The sequence below is a fragment of the Cupressus sempervirens genome, chromosome 6 (assembly GCF_028749045.1).
Source record: "Cupressus sempervirens isolate cs-2001-9-10 chromosome 6, ASM2874904v1, whole genome shotgun sequence".
Taxonomy (NCBI): Eukaryota; Viridiplantae; Streptophyta; class Pinopsida; order Cupressales; family Cupressaceae; genus Cupressus; species Cupressus sempervirens.
The window spans coordinates 80,944,974-80,966,070 of NC_143123.1; the positions used below are offsets into that span (position 1 = coordinate 80,944,974).

General features: G+C 36.5%; 1 protein-coding gene across 1 annotated transcript in view; it reads left to right on the plus strand.

The window, feature by feature from the left end:
- Nucleotides 1–21,097, plus strand: part of LOC149551258 (Pleckstrin homology (PH) domain superfamily protein) — a 284,116-nt gene that overhangs the window by 132,373 nt on the left and 130,646 nt on the right. Inside the window, exon 7 of the mRNA XM_089786820.1 lies at nucleotides 12,817–12,914. Within this exon, the coding sequence (XP_089642946.1) occupies nucleotides 12,817–12,914 (98 nt within the window). The remainder of the gene's footprint in view (nucleotides 1–12,816; nucleotides 12,915–21,097) is intronic.

Here is a 21,097-nt window from a genome sequence, read left to right on the forward strand (position 1 = left end):
TAAATCACTAAATTCTGTCTACACCTTATATAGACATGCAAATATGTTAATCATTGAATGTTGTTTACTTGATCTTAGTCCTCCTAATCACAATATCCTTCCAATTGGATTTTTGACTCTTCCTTGAAGAGACCCATATGAATAGAACACACAAGAGTGTTATGACACAATGACAAATTAGCTATATCATTGATATGCTAATTTATATGATAAAGAACAAAATGTAGAAACAAACCAGTGATATTTTGTATACCATCTATGAATAGTTAAACACAAATTTTGAACAAAGTATATCTTCCTGCTGGCAATCCTTTGAGTAAAGTAGTGATAAAAAAAAAAATTATCACGCGTCCATCCCTTCGATCCAATCTATGGTCCTGTTTCACAAACACAAAGGATTTTATTTGATTGATTACATCTATTGGGTTTAGAACTATAAAACTATTCATGTATTGATTATTTAGAAAACTAATAGCTTTCCCTAGAAACTGGTTTACAATGAATTTACAAATTATTTGTTCAAAAGTAATTGCTTGACCTTATTTTTGTAGACAAATTCTGTCTTCCAAGTTGTTCATCATAGTCCTGATTTAATTGAAATATGTCCATGTTGTTACTATAAGTCCCAAACAAGAATGTTCTCTGTGATCCACCCATGGCCGTGAGATTCCTTGAGATCTCATTCCAACCTAGGCATTTGTGGCACAATATATGATAGCACTCATTTATTCTTTATGGTCTGGTGGATGCTCATAAACCCACTATCCTAGTTTCCAATTTTCAAGATCATTTATTTAATAGGATATGCATCTTTCAAAATGGTGACATTATTGATGTTTTGCAAATCATACTTTAATTCGTTATATCATTCTAGTAATATGGTAAAATACTTTTCCGATTTCCATCCTTGGGCCCACCATAATATAAAACATTCATGTTTTTTAATCACTCGCACTTCCACAACCATCTGTTAGTCGTCTCTTGTTGATTTGTGAACATGCTAGCATCTTCTATGCAACTGGTGGGACAATGCATGCTCAATCCCTATTTTGCATATAGAATCTTTCTCAACTCCCAACCCTTTGTGAGTGATTTTTGTTTTTGCTCGTTGCTATTTAATCACTTTTGGCAAATACTTTAGCGTTGTGCCGATGATATTGCACTCATAAGTCACATGGAAGGGTATAAATCTTAATAAGAACTTTATCAATGGTTTTCCCTTTTGCAACATCGCAACTCATTTTATGGGTTGCCTTTCCTTCTTTGCAAAATGTCGAAATTCATATTAATATTGAAATCTCTATTCCATTGCATGGTCGCAAATTGATTGAAGAACTTCATTTTTCCTATACAAAAATGTGACCTATTGCCATGTGGATATGGAAGACCAACAAAATATTTTACAATTTTTTTTCATGTCAATATCCAGCTATGGGACCATGCACATATTTGTCTTTATCATCGCTCTAGGACACGTGTCCCTCTATTGCTATTTCACAAACCAAATCTTCCAAATCAAACCTCCTTTCTGAGATGGCAATGCCATGGCATTTTTGCATAGAGGCTACCTTATTGTTATGTTTCACAAACTACCTATTATCATAAGATATAGGTTCTATGAAATAGTGATTCCTTTGTTCTTCATCGCTGTTTTTGACAAATGTTTTGTTTTAGAGAAATGTTTGTCATGCAAAATAGTGATGTGTTCAATTTTACACAAGCTTATGATTTTGAATAGATAGGAGCTTTGTCGAACTACATAGTGAATGAATTTTGAGGATTTTATGTGAGGTTTTAGGGCTAGAAAATACATTGAACTAAAAGATAGAACATATAGGGCAGAAAATATATTGACATTAAGGCTTTATGGCTAGTAGTGGGAGATTATTTTAGAATCAAAAGGAAATTTGTGGATGTCTCAATAGTGGTTCTACTTGGGGATGAATGACAATCTCAGTCATTACAAGGAAAAGATAAATAGAAAAAGAAAAGGAAAAGGAAAGAAGGGGAATGGGGAAACCTAGACTACTATGCATGGAATAAATCTTAGATGAGTAGAAGTGTTTCAAGAATTGTGCTTGCACTGACAGTTCTTGATGTTCACTTGCCATAGTTTGCAAGTGATAATTATCTTCACCACACTTACCTGTAATAATAAACTGCCCTATCCATAATGACACAAACTTGCCATGCTTTCCATTAATCTAATTTCTGGCATTTGACATAAGGACCATGTCATCAATCTTGAAACTTATTTCTTTTCTCTTTTGTCATATAGATATTTAACCTACTGCTGGATTTTGGCATTCTGCTACTAGGCCTTTGCTTTAATTTTATCCATTTCAAGCAGTTGTCACATTCTTTCTCCCATAGGTTCAAGTATGTTGACATCCTCCTATATAATAAACTTGTACATTGGTAACTAATTATGCATGGGCATTCATGCTTGTGATCAATATACCAATTCAAAAGAAGATTCGTTTTTCTTCATTGTTATCATATTTTCCCACACAACTAGTCACAACTTTGAGTTGGATGCCTTTTTATTGTTTTCCAACATCCTCTTGATTATCTTTAGGATACTATTATTATTTGATTCAACCTCCCCATTCCCTTGGGGATGATAAGGTGAAGAATATGATAATGTTATGCCATAGCCTTCACAAATATTCTTGAATTTATTAGATCTAAAATACATTCCATTATCCATGATAAGCTTGGTAGGGACAAAGTGTGTTATTAAATTGTCCATTAGAAAATTTATAACTACCTTCCTAGTAGCTTGTTTTGTTGGCATGACTTCTACCCATTTGATGAAATAGTCAATAGTCACCATTTGGTGAAACAATCAGTAGCCACTAGTATCCAACTATGTCCTCCACTAGATTTGTCAAATATTTTACCTATAAAATTAATGCCCTTTTGCTAGAATGGTTCTTCCCCTTGCATGGACCTTAAAGGCTCAACAATTTGATTTTTAAGTTTTCCAGTAGATCTTTGGCAACCTTCACACTTTCTTATATATTGGTTTGATTCTTTGAACATTGATGACCAACAATATTCGACTCTTAGTATTTTGTGGGCTGTGGTTTACTAGAGAAATGTCCTTTGCATACCTGTTCATGCATTTCTTTGAACACCATTTTTGCTTTTCCTTTATCCAAGCATAGTAATAAAATGTCATCCTTATCTTTCTAGTATCAACCTTAGTTACGAGGGTTCATCACTTTGTTCTCCGAACCACATATTGGTTTGAACTAGTACCAAATTTGGGTCCAATTCCTCCAAAATTCGCCGAGGGTTCAAAAATATTTGGTGTATCAACAACTCCTTGATTTTCCTGCAAGATGTTATATGTAGGCATCCTAGGTTGCATCTTTGATAGAGTATGTTTAATTGCACAAAATGGACTAGACTAGATCATGAATGTGGAGACAATGAGCCTCTCCAGTAGTAGACATGAATAGAATAAATCCATCATTGACGGATAGAAGAATGTTGTAGGTATGACTTTGCTTCTTTTATAACATGATACACTTCTTTGCAAGTGCTTGTTGTATGCCTATTGTAATAAACAGGGCTTTCGACAAAGGAGCTCTCTTGTTTGTATTCGACTTGTCTAGCAAGGCCTAAGATATGCCAATCAATTGGACAATGCTTTGTAATGATGCTATGATTATAACTACAAGTTTAATGTTTATGGTGTTTTTGTTGTTTAAATGATTATATCATATGATTTTATGATACTAAGTGACAATCTAATTTTAGCTTATGCTTCTAGCCTTCATATATATGTATATATTTCTTACATATTTTTGTACAAACAAACCCAAACAAACCCAAAACTATTTCCAAAATTTTTTCCATACTAGCAAACTGGTTCTTTGAATCCGTATCTTGAATCAAACTCGAACCAGTAACTAAGGTATTGACAAACAAGATAATCCCATACCATAGTCCTTCCTACATTTGTTTTCTTTTGACCCCTAGGTGTGACATATTCGAGAAGAGGCTGTTTTTTGTTGAAAGGACCCTTTGCATATTTACGCACGATTTTCAAAGAGCACTTAAAAATATCAGGTTGAGTCTCAGATTGTGGCTACCCACTAGTAGCTTCTTCAACACTATGAGTTTCCTCACTACCACTACTCTCACTGCTGCTCATTTTGGTTTTTGTGATTTTATGAGATTGAAGAATGAAGCTGAAGTGAAGTAATTAAAAAAATAATATAAAAATCAGACTACTTTATGCTAAAACTTTGAAAAAAAAGAAGCATAATGCAAGCATGGAATTGTGAGTAAACTCACCTCGTCCAAGACCTTGTTTTCTAAGATGACAAAATCACTTCAAAAGGTCCTTGCTGCTGCTCCAACTCAAACTTCAAACCGTTGCCGCTGCTTCCATAAGAGAGAAAAATAAAAAACTTATGCATGCCAAATGAATTTACCATATGCAAATAAAAGCCAAGTTTTTGGCTTTGTTATCAGAAGGTGGGTCCCATGGAATGACCTTGAAGAAGCAAAACAAATTAATTTTTTGTTTTTGGACATGCATTATGTTGGGGACAGATGGGTGATGGTTGTGGTGTCCTCGTCCATCCTTGGGATGTTTTGACCTCCCAAGTGTTTTTGCAAAAAAAAAGGAGGGGGGGATGTCCCTTGGCCGCCCGGGAGTCCCAGAAAAGTCCCCGAGACTAGGACCGGGAAGAAAGGTCAAGGAAGTGTCCCTTGGTAACCCTATTCATAATATATTATTATTTTAAGTAGTGTTACCAGCCTTAGACTCGGCTCGGACTTGATCAAGCTCTAATTGGGTCAGACTTGGTCTCGGTACCCAGACTCAACAAATAAGAAAACCTATGAAATTCAAAGATTTTTAAGGATTTTAAGTTTTTTTCATGCATCATTTGGCCAATTAACATCAAATACATAATAATTGAGATAAATAGAAGCTACTTTGCACACATATACAACTCTTCATAGATCATGTAAGTATAAATGCAAATATTTGAAATAAATTACTTAAAGTTAAACATAGTAGAAATCTGAACTATAGTGTAACTATCAAATGTCTACAATATCCATGGAATATGCAATCCAGGGAATCAAAAATTCAAAACATATATCAAAAGAAAGGCTTATAGTAGCCTATGTCTTCCTACGAGTATGATTGAGATAGGTCATGGAAGACTCTAGAGCTATCCTCTCTCCCTGTGTTTGAGGTTGAACCTTAGTGACATGCTTATCATGATCATCCTCATCCTCATACTCATCCTCATAATCCTCATTATCAGAGGCAGATCCATCACTCTCGGCTTCAGGGTCCTACACTGGGTCTCCTTGTGCTCTAGCCTCCTCCACTGCCATTGCCACTATCGGATCCCCAAACCCCAATACTCTTCCCTCAACTCTTCTTTCTCTATTCTTTGTGTTTGGATGTGATAGAATGACCTTTTTAAGTCTTGCTCATGCTGAATATACCAAAAAAACAAAATAAAAACAATTTTTTAAAATTTTTGTCTTTTCTAGACGCTGTCCGCCAGCCAAGTCAGGCTGACGGGACTCCGCAAGTTAGACAAGACTCGGCTTAGAGAGCCAAGACTCGGCCAAGTCCAAGTCTTGAGGTAGTTTGCCTCATTTTGCTTGGCTCACCTTAGGACTCACTGAGTCTTGTAACATTGATTTTAAGTATATTGTTAATTAATAATAGATTAATTTTATATTATTATTTTTACTCTTAGTTACCTGGGTTCATTGGTATGGCCTCTAAACCAGGTCTAGGTTTGATCCAGTACCAAATTTGGGTCCAATTTGTGAAAAAATCGCCTAGGTTTCAAAAACAATTGTGTATCAATAGCTCCCTGATTTTCCTACAGGATGTTATAGTGTAGGCATCCTAGGTTGCATTTTTGACATAGAGAATGCTTAATTGCACAAAATGGACTAGACTAGATCAAGAATGTGGAGATGATGAGCTTCTCCAGTGGTAGACATGAATAAGATAAATCCACCATTGAGGGATAGAACAATGCCGTAGGTATAACTCTACTTCTTTTATAGTATCATATACTTCTTTCCAAGCTCAGCGTGCTATATGCCTGTTGTAATAAATGGGGCTTTTTACAAAGGAGCTCTCTTGTTTGTATTCAACTTGTCTAGCAAGGCCTAAGATATGCCAATCAATTGGATAATGCTTTGTAATGATGCTATGATTACAACTTTAAAGTTTATAGTGTTTTTGTTGTTTAAATAATTAAATCATTTGATTTTATAATACTATGTGACATTCTAATTTTAACTTATGCTTCTAGGCTTCATATATATATAAATATAGTTTTTACATGTTTTTGTACCTACGAAACCAAAGCCTTTTCCAAAATTTTGCCATACTAGCGAACTGGTTCTTCGAACCCATATTTCAAATCGAACTTGAATCGGTAACTAAGTTTTTACTTGTTAATTAATTTATTTCTATTATTTATTATTAAATCTTGTTATGGAAATGGGGACATCACAAAGTCAAAATTGATATACAATGATTAATCATGGAGTTATAATAATATTATTATTATTAAAGTTGTACTTTAATAATAAAGAATAATTAATTATTAAGTGCATATCATTAATTGAATAAAGGAGTTACTATAAGTTATAATATAAAGTTGCTTTTGTTATTAAAGCTCTCCAACTTGTTGAAGAAGTTACTTCATAAGGTGAACTTAGAAGTAAAGAATGTTTTATCACTTACTGCTAGAAGGACAAACATTCACCACGGAAAGAAGCTATATAAGCAAGGTTGTACTTTCATTTGAGATATGCCATGAGATTATAATATTGAAATTGTATCTCCATTATTGTTGATTCAGTGACAAATTTCCAATGACAAAAAGCCATGGGAAATTGAAGGGTGGACACAAACCCAAACCTTCCACATTGAGTGGATTCGCATAAGAATCTACGATTGGTCTTCAAAAATAACTTTTGGGAATTTATTGCTAGTAGCAGAGGAGGCCATTTGATGAACATGAAGACATTCAAGGAGGTTCACCATTTTAGAGTTTTAGAAGTGTGGTGGAGGATGAATTCTAGAGTTATTAGTTGCACCCAGGTTTAACAAGTTTTCATTGTGAATGCTTAGAGTCGTAAACAGTCCAACATATAGGCCTTCATATTGTAACCAGATTTAGAGATCATTTATAGGGGATGTGTGAAGCTACAACAATGCCAATCACAATGAACTCTGGTGTTAATCATCAAATTTCAAGTGGGTATTGCAATCCACTATATTGCTGCATGTGGGAAGAATTTTGAGTACAAAAACTAGACATGGAGGTGTCTGAATAGATGGTGCCATAGAGTTTTTGACAGTCTTCACTAGATACATATACAACAGTCTTCTATAGTGGCAGTTGGTGATGGTCATATATTCACATGGTGTAATAAGGATGTGGTTACATCCATTACAGATACATGTGCAATATTCTTGGATGGGTTGAGTGTTTTAGTTTAGAGCAATAGAGAACCACTTGAACCTTTAGGTTCTCTCGAGGATAGTACTATTATAGATGATGCAGGTTAGATTGCTAATAGCTCTTGTGTAGTAATGGTGGATTCTACAGGGAGTTGTGTGTTAGAACTTAGTACATCATGTTACCCAATAATCTTCACACGAGACTCACAAAGTATCATCTAGTCAGAAGTATGGCTTTCATGTAGAATTTTTGCTCCCATTTCTTGGAAGCGAACCTATTATTTCATTCCATGTAGCTGACTCTAGGTGTTAGTTTATTGTGTTGTTGGGTCAAAGTGATCAGTTAAAAGTTGCAAAAGAAAAGGTTGATTCTGCCTCCTATTGTTTTTATTGCATAGATTCGTTTATTGAGTACCTACTTGAGAGTCCACATTTCAAAGAGCATTCGTTTGTAACCATTGAGGATACTCTTGTTCAAGATTCATGTGGTATTCAATGTTTGGTGGGAGAATTTGGAGGTACTTGGACTACAATGCTTCCTCATAGAGATTTTGTGGTTGAGTTTGCAAAGAGTGCTACTAGAACTCCCCTCCAATCAGGTGTTTGGAGTTAGAGATTGGAGTCATCTCTTGATTCTAGAGCTATTGGTGATGAGCCATCGACAAAGTTTGGAGCTTTCGACCATAACCATGAAGTGAGGAGTGCTTATTTTTTTCTTTTGTTTTGCATGTGGAGGACTTGATGATGCATGTGTGTGGATTGGCTCTGAGATTGTACTATCCTTTGTGGGATGTGTGTTCACCATCTTGAGTTGATGGAATTAGTTGCTAGAACTTGGTGGGGGAGTACTTGCAGAGTCAACACATCCATGACAATTTAGTAGAGGATGGGATTGTGATTGTGTTATAGATGCCTACAAATTTTCATATCTCCACAATACAAATGGATGTGAGTATTGGTCGGATTGGGACCTAGGTGGTGACAAGGTCAGCATTGTTTTTGGGTGGGTTCTAGTGGTTTGTAATGTCCCCATTTTTGCCAGTATCAGAGTTTGAGAGATTAGCCTATTATTGTGATCTTCGTACACTAATTATTGTGGATAGAGGGTCTTCTGAGGTAGTGGCTTGGCTTGGGAGGGTCTTATCTTCTCCACAATTCAGTAAGTTATAGGTTAGTTTTCATTTGGCTCAGATCGTACTTCATTTGGGCTTAGTTTTGTGTGCTTACTATTTGTGGTAAGTTGGGTGTTGATTGAGATGGACCCTTTCTATTTTTGGAAAGTGCATTTGGTCACATGGAGAAATAATAGGTGTAACTCCTATTTCAGATGACATATTTAAATGATGAGCATTTTGGAAGTTATAATATTTTTAGTGGCTAAATTATTATTAAATCATTAAATGACTTATTATAAAGTTATAATTATAATATCACTTAAGATGAGGGTTGAGTCAGCTTTGGAATGGGCCATTTATTTCATTTATATTATGCCTAAGCCAAGTATTAAATGTTGCCAAAAGAGTGAACTTGGAAAGTTTCAAGAGTTGAGTTCTTTTGGGAAGCTTTCACAATTTCAGAAGTTGTGTTCTTTTGAAAACTTTTGTTAACAAAGACATAATAAATATGAGCTCATTTCCTTGGGAAAAGCACGCTTGAATATTTATTTTCTTTTGTTGCCTTCGTGTCTTTCTGAGGTTCTAAAGTTTGTGCCCTTGCTGAAGTATAAGGGTTTGTTCTGAGGATTTGTTATCCACTGTTGAAGTATAGTGGAAGATTGTCTGAAATTGGTTGTGCAAATTGCTGCTGAAGTATAGCAATTTGATTTGTCTTCTCAATTGCATTAACTATGCAAGAGAAGCTGATGTTTGTGAGTGAATTGGTCTAATTCAAAATGGAGTTAGAAATTATAAGTTGTAGACCTGTGTTTTTCTTTGGAGTTTGATATTATCTTTATTGGGGCAGCATCTATTACATGCTAATTGTGGTCTGCCTTAAGTTGGAGGGAGCATACTATTGTACGTTGTTCCTCATACAAATCTGCTGCAATTTGATATCTACAACAGTCACCTACAGGTTCTTCATTTAATTGCAAATTTCATGAGAGTTATAGTGATGTGTTTTAGTCATTAAATTGCATGCCAAGTGTTTGTAAAAATGCCTATTGGCTGTAGATGCACATTTCACAGGCTGAAATCATATTTATGTGTTTGAATGGTAAAAAAAATTGCATTTGTACTTAAACTTCTTTGTTTGGACATCCAATAACCATTTGCATGCATCTAAAATAAACTTGAAACATTACAAGCAAGTGGAAGTAATCTGAAGATAAAAGACAACGCGATAGAGATTTCATGCAAAGTGTTTGACAAAATGTCAAACCATTAATCTTGTGAAGAAAAAATGATATTTATAGAAGCTATCACCTGTTGAGGGTTATTATAGGTTGGCTTCACTACTTTTGGTAAGGTGAAGTTGGGATCACCGTTGAGTCACAAAAGTGTGAGGATGTTCTTGGAAAGCTTCTATTTAGGGTTTGGGATCCAGGTATATTTGGTTGGACACTCTTTAGTGTATTATGGGTTCCTTCACATTCATTAGGGTTCTAGCATTGGGGATTATTGCAATGTGTACATTGTGTGGATTATTTGCAATCTCATTTCTGAATCTCTGATTCTCATGTACATTATTGGTTTCAAATGCACAGTCTTGGTGCGCAAAAATTGGACAGTTGGTTTGGTGTTCATTTCTGTTCAGCTGTGGTTATGCTGGTGCTTCAACAATGCTATTGTTGTTGTGGGATATTTCAGTCTTCCTTTGGACTTCTAGTATAGTTGTGTTCCTTTGCAGTCATGATTGCTTGGGGACAAACAATCTCAGGGAGGGCGGGCTGTAATGACCCCATTTTTTGCGAGCATCAATTATAGTGGTTTAGCCTATCGCTGGGTCCTCATAGGCTAATAAAGATTGTTGGAGGGCCTTGTTTTGGAGATATTTGGTATTTCAGTTGACAGTTAACAATATTTTTATCTCTAGATCCTTGGCGTATTTTCAGGCATGTTATTTAGGGTGTTTGGGCTCCATTTTAATGTGCTTACTACTTATAGTAATTCAATGTGTTGATAGAGGCCAACCATACTATTAGTAGTAAGGCACTCTGGCTAGCAGTGAATGCAGTGGGCTATACTTTAATACTAATTAATTTTAAGTGCATGTCATTAATTGAATTAAGGAGTGACTAATATAAAGTTAGTGTCAGTTCACTTTATTTATTAAAGCTCTTCAATTTGTTCGAGAAGCTACATCATAAGTAAATAATGTTTTATCCCACATTGCTAAAATGATGAGAATTTATTGGTTAAAGAAGTTATATAAGCAAGGCCATCCTATCATTTGAGATATGTCACAAGATTATAATATTGAAATGAGATCTCCATTGTGGCTGATTATCCAGTGAAAGATTTCCAAGTATGAAAACCCATGGGAATTTGAAGGATGGATGCAAACCCAAACCTTCTACTTCGACTGGATTCACATCAGAATGTATCATTGGGCTTCAAGATTAATCTTCGAGAATTTATTACTAGCTGGGGATGAGGCCATTCGATGAATAAGAAGGCATTCAAGGAGGCTGACCATTTTGGAGTTTTAGAAGTGTGGAGAAGGAAGAGTTGTGATCAGCTGCACCCAGGTTTAAGAATTTTCCATAGTGAATGCTCAGAGTCATTATGTCGTATACAGCCCCAACATACAGGTGTTCAGATTTATAACCAGATTTAGAGATAATTTATAGGGGATGTTTGAAGCTACAACAATACCAATCGCAGGGAACTTTAGTGCAAATCATCAGATTTCAAGTAGACATTGCAATCCACTATACTGCTGCATGTGGACAGAATTCTGAGCACACAGACCAGACATGGGGATGTCTGAATACATGGTGCCATAACCACTTTTAGAAGCTATTCTGAAGAGCTGGAGAGGAGACAAAACTTGGTGATGAGCTTTGCATTGGAAACAGGGTCTGGAAGGATGTGGAAACACCTGGGAGCAAATGATCAATCATTTGGAACCTTGTATCACCTCATGCAGGGGTATGTTGATTTACTACTTAATTTGGCATTCATAGAATGACCAAACAAATTAGTAAGGAAAGTATTTGTTTGGTCATATGTTTTCTCTTGTTCTGCAGTAGAAAACACTCTACTGTCTCAAGATTGTTTGCAAACTGTATGACAAAATGACAAAATGTCTTTATGAAGTTTGGTGTATTTACAAGATAACACGTTTCCAAGTGTTTGTGTTAATGCCTATGCATAAAGCTGAAGTATTTTTGGATGAAAGCACAATTTAATTTGTTAAATCTTGAAGTATTTGTTATGCATCCTTAATTGTTATCAAAGACTGTTATAAGAGCGTTCAGTGGTTGTCAAAATGCCCTTGCAAGAAGTTTGTATTTGGTTTACGTTTTTAGCACAATCCTAGACAGGATTAGTACATATTCTATCGCTTTATGAATATTCAATGGCTTATGGTCTTGACAGTGATGGCTTTTGCAATAAATTTTGATTGGTTTGTAATTGGAAAGGCTATAAATCCATGAGCAATACATGACTTTTTGCAAAGAACTGTTCAGTGCCCCCCAATTAGTACCCTCAGTGGATAGTTGGTTGTTCTTCTGCAATTTCATAGCTCTACAAATTCTTTCCTTATTTCCCTTTCGTATATGAATATCATTATTTTGTATCTTGAATCCAGCCTTTTGCACCACATGAATTTTTTTATAAAGGAAGTTCATCTATATTCATGGGATTCTTTTAGGCTAAGCAACATACTCTTTAAGTTTTTTATTTCCGGATATGTCTGATAATGTGTTGTTAAGATGAGGAGGTGTTTATAATATGGGGGAGAAACCAGGAATCAAGTTTTGAGTCTCCAGGTAACTATGATAATTTGTCCTAGATAAATATTTGCTAATAAATAATAAAATCATAATAGTTTTAATGGTGATCGTCAGGACTACTATGCACAATTAAGAGATTGATATCTGCATATAGAGAGCAATTTGAATTTGTAGATATTGTCAGCGGAAAAACAGTCCTCTTGTCTTTGCAAACAAGTCAATATTGTTTAAGGGTGAGAGATTCTGGATAAAATTCTCTTTTACTTTTCTTTTGGTGGGGAAGGGGGGAATGATGGATAATGTTTATAGATTCTTATTAATTTTAGCACCTAACAGCTACTTTTTAATTCTGTCAATTAACATTGAAGTGCATCTATTGGATTTATAGTAATGAATTATATTTATTCTTGTTGACATGAAACATTTTCTACTTATTCATTTGAAGGTGAAGATGTTGAGCGACCCCCTAGCCCATCTGTGAAAAGGGCAGAGGAACCTGGAACTGCTGTGGTACATGAAGTCAAGTGCAAGTTATATGCAAAGGTGAATAAGCATAAAATGATATGAAGTCATTATCTATGCTTTTTTAATATATTATCTTGTCTTGATTCATCTTAATAGGTTACAGCTATATGGAAATGTATATCTCAACATAACTTATGCTTCCCTAACTTCAAATTGGTCTGGCTGTGACATATTCACATTATTTGAAACCTTCCAACTGTCTGTAACTTTCTTTATTCTAAGTAAAATGTCATCATTATGTGAAATATAAAACTTAATAACATAATGGCTTGTTTTAATGCTGAAAAATACCAGACATATCACAGATAGTTAGGTCACAGTTAGCATGCTTAGTAATATAGTTTAAACTTTGGAATACATAAAAGGAAGGGAAACAATTAAGCTGTTATTGTATAAAATATGTAGAATTGACCTCTCTTCGCACCACCATGCATTGCTTTGATTTTTCATGTGGTGCAAAAGGCTGGATTCAAGATGAGTTGTAATGATGATAATTTCTATGTTCACAATTTAAGAATATTGTCTAGGGTAATGCCATATATGTCATTATGTGTATTACCTTCTGTGGCTTAGTGACAGTAGATAAAATCCTTGATTGAATTTTCATGATATTTATCAAATTAAGCAAGGAAAAAAATGGAAGTATATACTTTTATGTCTTTATATTGATTTATTTCTACAGGTATACCTGCACAAGTAGGACAATTTGCATCTGGAAGAGACATTGGCTTAGACATATTTGGCATGATGTCATGTCCCCCACCCAAATATGATTTGGTTTTGCAAACTCTACGCCTATTGCTTGTTACGATAAGTTAGAGCGTAACAGTAAGAGATGACATGGAGGTGCCTTCATTAGGTGTTCTCAACCCATTCGAGCGTGGCCAGGAATCTAAGTGTATGCAATTTTTGTCCAAGTCATGATGGTGACTGGATATTCCATGTTTGGCATGGCGTAATACTCCTACTTCTGCTGCTTGACTTGACATGGAACTCCACTGCCAGCTTTCCGACAACTCCTGCCATGATTCCTCTGCACAGTCCATGCATATTTCCTACCCAGTAATGGCTGCTGCGACTCTTAGTAGGAATATAGGAGTGTTGGGGGTGTGTAGAATGCCATCAAACAGTTCTCCATTATCTAAGACAAAACTCCTTGCTCGAGATTTCTACTCAAGTTCATTATTAAAGGACAAGATCCCTTTATCCTGTGAATTGGACGTCACCCTATTCACAGTTACAAATGCTGGTTAGAAGCTTGATACTCATGTTGTTGCAGGGCGCTCTAAAGTTGCTTGGTCAACTGGAGAGTGTGGGACGGGTGGCTACCACACATCAAACTGAGGTGTACACACATATTGTCCGACGGTCAGACTTATCTTGCTAGGCACATCCAACTTTCACACCATGTTAACAGCCACTATCTTGTAGCTTGCTAGATGAGAGCAACTATCAACAAGAAGCCACATGGGTTGGATGCATTTGTCAGGTCGGGTGCTTTCATGAACCTTCTGGTTGTCATTTCAATACCACAGGTTGATTTGTATGGTTAATGCATTAGGCACATGTTGTTATACCTTTCTTTCCTGTAAGAATCATCAAAGTATTAGGAAGTCTAAGTTTTGAGTAGTTTAAAACAACTGTTTGATGGACTGTTTATCTAGTTTGTAATCTCAGTTATTTGATGAATGCATGTGTCTTAGGTTTATTGGAAATGCTTAATGTGACTTTGAACGAGTTTCACTAGTCTGTGAACTTTTCTGCACTACCTTGTCAATAGTTTTATCGGAAGGAATTCATTGGGATAATTAATTCCTTCAAAAAGCAACTGAAGAGATTAATAGGCCCAACTCTAACACATATCACATGAATAGATAGTTTCAGCTAGGTATCTTTATCGCCATTATTGGAGGGTTGACTATTACTGGAAATCTTACAGTGGTATCAGAGCAGCGATCCTGCTACCTAGTGGGTGATTGCTTTTGAATGCATTAGTATAACAAGGAACCACAAAGAGTTTGGAGACCCTTGACGATACTAGAGGGTAGGACAATATCTAAGATTGTGGGAGTTCATTCAACTGCTGAGATGTCTACAAATCCGGCGAAGGAAGCAGATAGAGAAGTTAGGGAGACATTGAGAGCCCTTAGGGAAGTGGATAACCATGTTGTTGATGTTTTGCAACTTCTCACAAAGACAATGCAACAATTAAATATTGGGCCAGGAAGACCCCAAACTCATCACAATGATGGTAGTAGTGCAATTGGGACACCAGAAGGTGTTAGAGCACCCACTCATACTACAGTTAGACCCTTGATGACCATATTTGCTAAGAATAACGAGGAAGTTCAGATTGCGAATGCAGGAGTAGCAGTGGCAATTCCAAAAGATGTTATGGCTATGCATGCTGAGTGGGATCTATTCCTTGATAATGATAAGGCAGATTTGAGCTTTGTTCAGTATATTGGACAGTGGAGGGAAATGGTAAGGGCTAGATAGGATAGAAGGCCTAGAGGTCAAAACAGGGACTTGAAGCATGCTATGAACAAACTAACCTTACCAGTATTTGATGGCAATGGGAAAATTACAGCTAGGGTCTGGATACATGAGCTGAATACATTTCTCACATTAAAACCCATGACTGAAACTTAGGCAATTAAGTTTGCTACTATGTATTTAGACAGGATAGGTTACGATTGGTGGCATCATGACCTTGTTACTCAAGATCATGGCATGATTAGCTCATACTAGAAGTTTAGCAGCAAGTTGATAGCTAGATTTGACATGAAGGACATAGAAAATTATAATAGAGAATTAGCCCAACTTAAGCACGGTAGAGCTTTGGACACATATTGATGAGTTTCAATGGATATCTATTATGGTTCTTGACATTCCTGAAAATGGGAACGTGATGTTTGTGGAGGTATTGAGTGAGAGATTCAAAGGGTTTGTTAAAGTGGTGAAACCCAATACTCTCCAATATGCAATTAAGATGGCACTTGACTTAGTTCATTATCAACAATTCAACCCCTTAAAAAGCCTTTCAAGGGGTCACAGACCAATCTGAAATCTTCAAAACAGAACAACGCTAATCCACCTAAATCAGATTTTGAGTCCAAGAATGAGCCAAGAAGGAAGACTTCTGCTAAATAACCTTGGACCCTGGATCATAGATGCCTTGGAAAGGGTAAGATTAATTATATTGAGGTGGTTTCAAATGATGAAAATGAAGGTAGCAAATCTGATGACAGCGAAGAGGAAGGCAATCACAAGTAGCCTTGATTGGAGACAGTTGAGGGACAGGTTTCGAATCAGCCTCCTGCAATTGCCACTCTCTTAGAAGTACTTACAGGCAGTCTCATCCACTTGAAGGGAGTGGGGAAAGGGAAAAAGATGGTTTCCTTATTGGATATTATTGTCTCCATAACATCTAATAGGAAGTTAAAGGGGAACACAATTCTCAATTTTGATGTTAAGGTTGTTGTTGGAGATCTACTTAATTGGTCAAGGATGGTTTCACAACTTCAAATTTAGCTGGGAGGTTACATATTGACTACTGATTTTTATGTGATCGAGTTAGGAGGGGTGGACGCTATTTTGGGTCTGCAGTGACTTTAGACTCTTGGTTGGTACACTATTGATTATGACCAAAAGGAGATTGAATATATGAGAGGAGATCAGTCGGTCATTCTTAGAGTCATGATTGACAAAGACCCCGAGATTATCTCAACTCATATGATGAATTGTATTGAGACATGATGATATAGACTAGGCAGCGCTTTGTTCTATCTCCACTAAATCCATCTCAGATTTGGGACAACATCATGTTGATATTTAGTCAGTGCTAGATAAGCACAAGACTGTTTTTGGTGATATTCCCCCAAGCATACCTCTTGACTATGGGTTTGAGCATGTGATATAGTTGGAGGAGGGTACAAAGCCAATCATTACTACACCTTATCATCATCCTAGACATTATGAGGACATTGAGAGGACCATTAGGGAATTACTAGACATGGTACACATCAGGCCGAGTTTGAGCCTATTTTCTTATTTAGTGGTCTTAGTTAAAAAGAATGATGAGGCTCTACAGATGTTCATTTATTACAGAGCTCTGAACAAGAGGACTATTAAGAATAAGTATCCCATTCCTCGCATAGATGAGTTATTGGATAAATTACATGTGGTCATTTACTTTTCGAAGATTGATCTTCACTCAAGATACCATCAGATTCGGATCTGCGAGGAGGATGTGTAAAAGACAACTTTTAGATGCCACTACAGATTGAGTTTTTGGTAATGCCCTTCAAACTCACCAATGCAACTGCTACATTCTACTCATGTATGAACCACATATTTAATAAACAGTTGTTTAGGTTTGTGCTGGTATTGTTTGATATTTTTTGATGTTCAATAGGACATGGGAGGAACACATACAACATTTGGATGAGGTCTTGAGCATCATGGAGCAACATTCATTGTTTGCCAAAGAGTCCAAGTGCGACTTTGGTTTGACAAAGATCTTGTACTTTGGACATGTTATTGGGGCTAATTGGGCTAAGTTCCATCAGGAAAAGATAGACGGTATACTAGATTGGCCACCACCAAGAAACACTAGAGATTTGAGAGGATTTCTTGGGTTATGTTCTTACTATGGGAGATTCGTGAAAGGGGTTTTGTCAGCTTGTAGCCCCACTTACTAATCTCACATAAAAAGGAGCTTTTAGGTGGTTAGAGAAGGTGGATGAGATATTTGATAAGGTTAAGTAGGTGATGAGTACGTGCCCAATGTTAGCATGACCAGATGTTACTAGGTCGTTCATTTTGGAGTGTGATGCCTTTGGTGAAGGGATAGGTGTGGTTCTTATGTAGGATAAATACCCTATTGCATATAAGAGAAGGAAGTTGAAGGATAATAAGGAGTTTTATTCCACCTATGATAAGGAGATGTTAGCCATCATGCATGCTCTAAGTTAAAGCAATATTTGGTGGGTGGACAGTTTGTGATGAGGATGAACCATAATAGTTTGTATTTTTTCTTGGCGCAAAATGAACTAAATAAGAGGCAACAAAAGTGGATCAACAAGGTGCAGACTTATGACTTTAACGTTGAATATGTTAAGTGGAAGAACAATGTAGTAGTTGATGTGCTTTCTACGAGACAACTAGTTCTACGTGTTGTACTATGTCAAAGATTTTAGCTGATTGGAAGTCTCAACTTTTAGTTGAGTATTCCAAGAACACATTTGCATGTGAGGTTATGGATGAGCAGATTCAGGATGATAGGTATAGGGTCATTGATGATGCAATCTACTACATTTTTTAAAATCTAGTTCTTGAATCCAAACTTAAGGAGCAACTTTTGTAGGTGGTACATGATAATCTGATAGGAAGTCATGTTGGGTATTTTAAAATATATAGGCAAACCATAGAGAGGTTCTCTTAGAAGGGACACAAGAGTAATGTCCTTCAGGATGTTAAAGCTTGTTTGACTTGTTAGCAAAAGAAGTCTGAGCATGTGTATCTAGTTGGCTTATTGTAGCTCTTATCGATTCTTGAGCACAAATGGGAGAGTATATCCATGAACTTCGTCATAGGGCTTCCGAGGGTCTATGGTAAAGATAGTATATTCATTGTGGTGGACAAGTTGACAAAATACACTCACTTTTTTGCCGTGGCCACTGATTGGACCTCCTCTCCAGTAGTAGTGTTGTTTTACAGATAGGTCTTTAGATTGCATGGTCTACCTAAGACCATTTTTAGCAACAAGGACAACAAGTTTCTTAGCATATTTTGACAGGATCTATTCAAAGTAGTTGGGACACAACTCACCCATAGCACCACTTACCATCCTCAAACGGATGGTCAAACATAGTAAATAAGTGGATAGAAAGATATCTCTACAATTACATATGTGCACAACAACGAGCTTGGGTCACGTGGCTATATTTGGGCGAGAATTGCTACAACTCGACTCATCATATGTCCATTAACATGTCTCCTTTTAGATTACTTTATGGTTATGGCTCATTGTCCTTAGACTTGGCCTTGGTAGACTACAAGACTAAATGGGCAAAGGATTGGTTACAAGAACAACAGGATATCCTCGTAGCTCTTTCGGAAAATATGCAATGAGCCCAGAGCTAGCAGAAGATCTACTTTGATCATCATAGGACTGGGATATCATTTGAGGTTGGAGATATGGTGTTCCTATGTCTCCAACCCTACAGGCAAAGTTTGTTAAAGAAGAGCAGTATAGAAAAGCTCAAGCCCGGATTTTACGGACCCTACAGGGCACTGATGAGGATTGGAGAGGTGGCATATGAGCTGGATCCATCATTTGACATCAGGATTCATAATGTCTTTCACGTCTCATGTCTCAAGAAATCTTTTGGACAACATCTCATGATTTCACATGGATTACCCCCTTTGGATGGGGAAGGGAAATTAGAATTTGTCTTTGCCAAAGCGATGGAGATGAGGGAAAAGTGGTTGAGAAATAGATCAATAAGGGAGTTTTGTGTGATGGAAAGATCTACCCATAGAGGTAGCCATCTAGTAAGTTGAACACATCTTGTATTACCTAGCACTGCGATTGCTTGAGGACAAGTAATCTCGAGGAGGGAGGACTATCATGTCCCCCATCCAAATATGATTTGCATTAGTCAACTCTAGGCCTATTACACTCATCTTGATAGGCTAGATTGTAATGGTAAGCGATGATGTGGACGTGCCTTTACGAAGCATGTTCGACTTATTCCAATGTGACCAGGATTCCAAGTGTAAGCGATTTTTTTCGAATTCATGATAGTGACTAGATTTTCCATGTTTGACGTGGTGTAATACTCCTACCTCCACTACATGACCTAACTTGTAGCTCCATTGCCGGCTTTTCAATGACTCTTACAATTCCTCTGTGGAGTCCATGCATGTTCGTTGCCCAGTAACAATTGCTGCAACTCTCAGTAGGAATATAAGAGTGTTGGTGGTTTGTAGAAGGCCATCAAATAGCTCATCATTTTCTAAGGTAAAACTCCTTGCTCGAGATTTCTACTCAAGTCTTCACTGAAGGACAAAATCATTTCATCTTGTGAATTGGACATCACCCCATTCATAGTGACAAACGCTTGTTAGAAGGTTGATAGTCGAAGTGTTGTTTGCAGAGCATTGTGAAGTTGCTTGGCCTACTAGAGAGAGTGGGAAGGGCGGCTACCACAAATCAAACCGAGGTACACACGCATATTGTCTAAGAGTTGGAATGATCTTGCCAGGCACATCCAACTTTGACACCATGTTTGCAGTCACTATCCTTTACCTTGCTAGACGAGAGCGACTATCAACAAGAAGCTACACAGGTTAGATGTATATGTCAAGTCAAGTAATTTCAAAGCCCTTTAGTTTTCATTTCAATGCCACAGGCTGATTTGTATGTATAATGCATTAGGCGTGTGTTATGTCTTTCTTTCTTGTAAGAATTTCATCAAAGTATGAGGAAGTATAAGTTTTGAGCAGGTTAAAACAACAGTTTGATGGATTGTTTATCTAGTTTGCAATCTCAGTTGTTTGATGAATGCATATGCGTTTTGAGGTTTATACAAAAGGCTTAATCTAGCCTTGAATGAGTTTTAGTAGTCTGTGAACTTTGCTGCAATACCTTGTTAACAATTTTATCAAAATTAATTTATTGTGAGAATTAATTCCTTCAGCAAGTGACTGAAATGATTAATGGGCCTACTAACACATATCATAGGAATAGATAGTTTCAGCTAGGTATCTTTATCACCATTGCTGGAGGCTTGACTTGCCATAATAGTGGAAATCTTACACCATAACAATAAAAGTCATATTGATCATTAGGTCCATTGCAATGAACATTGGGACTATAAGTCCCTGTATTGGTTTGTAGATGGGTCAGGGAAAGATTGCATGAGCCAAATATAAGTTGAGTGGCCCTAAGCTACAGTCCTCTAGTTATAACTAGCTCTTTGAGGCCTATTAGATGTTTAACAGGAGGGATCCATGCATAAAAGCTCCTATATGTCTTAATTCAATCATCATGACAATTATGAACTTTTCCTTCTATTGCATAAAAAGCTGAAAGACTTGGTGACTTATCAAGAGATTTAGTGTAACATTTCTTGTATGGTACAGTGTTAATTTTTACTCTTAATTTGGAATCATCTTCATTTTGACATCTTTTG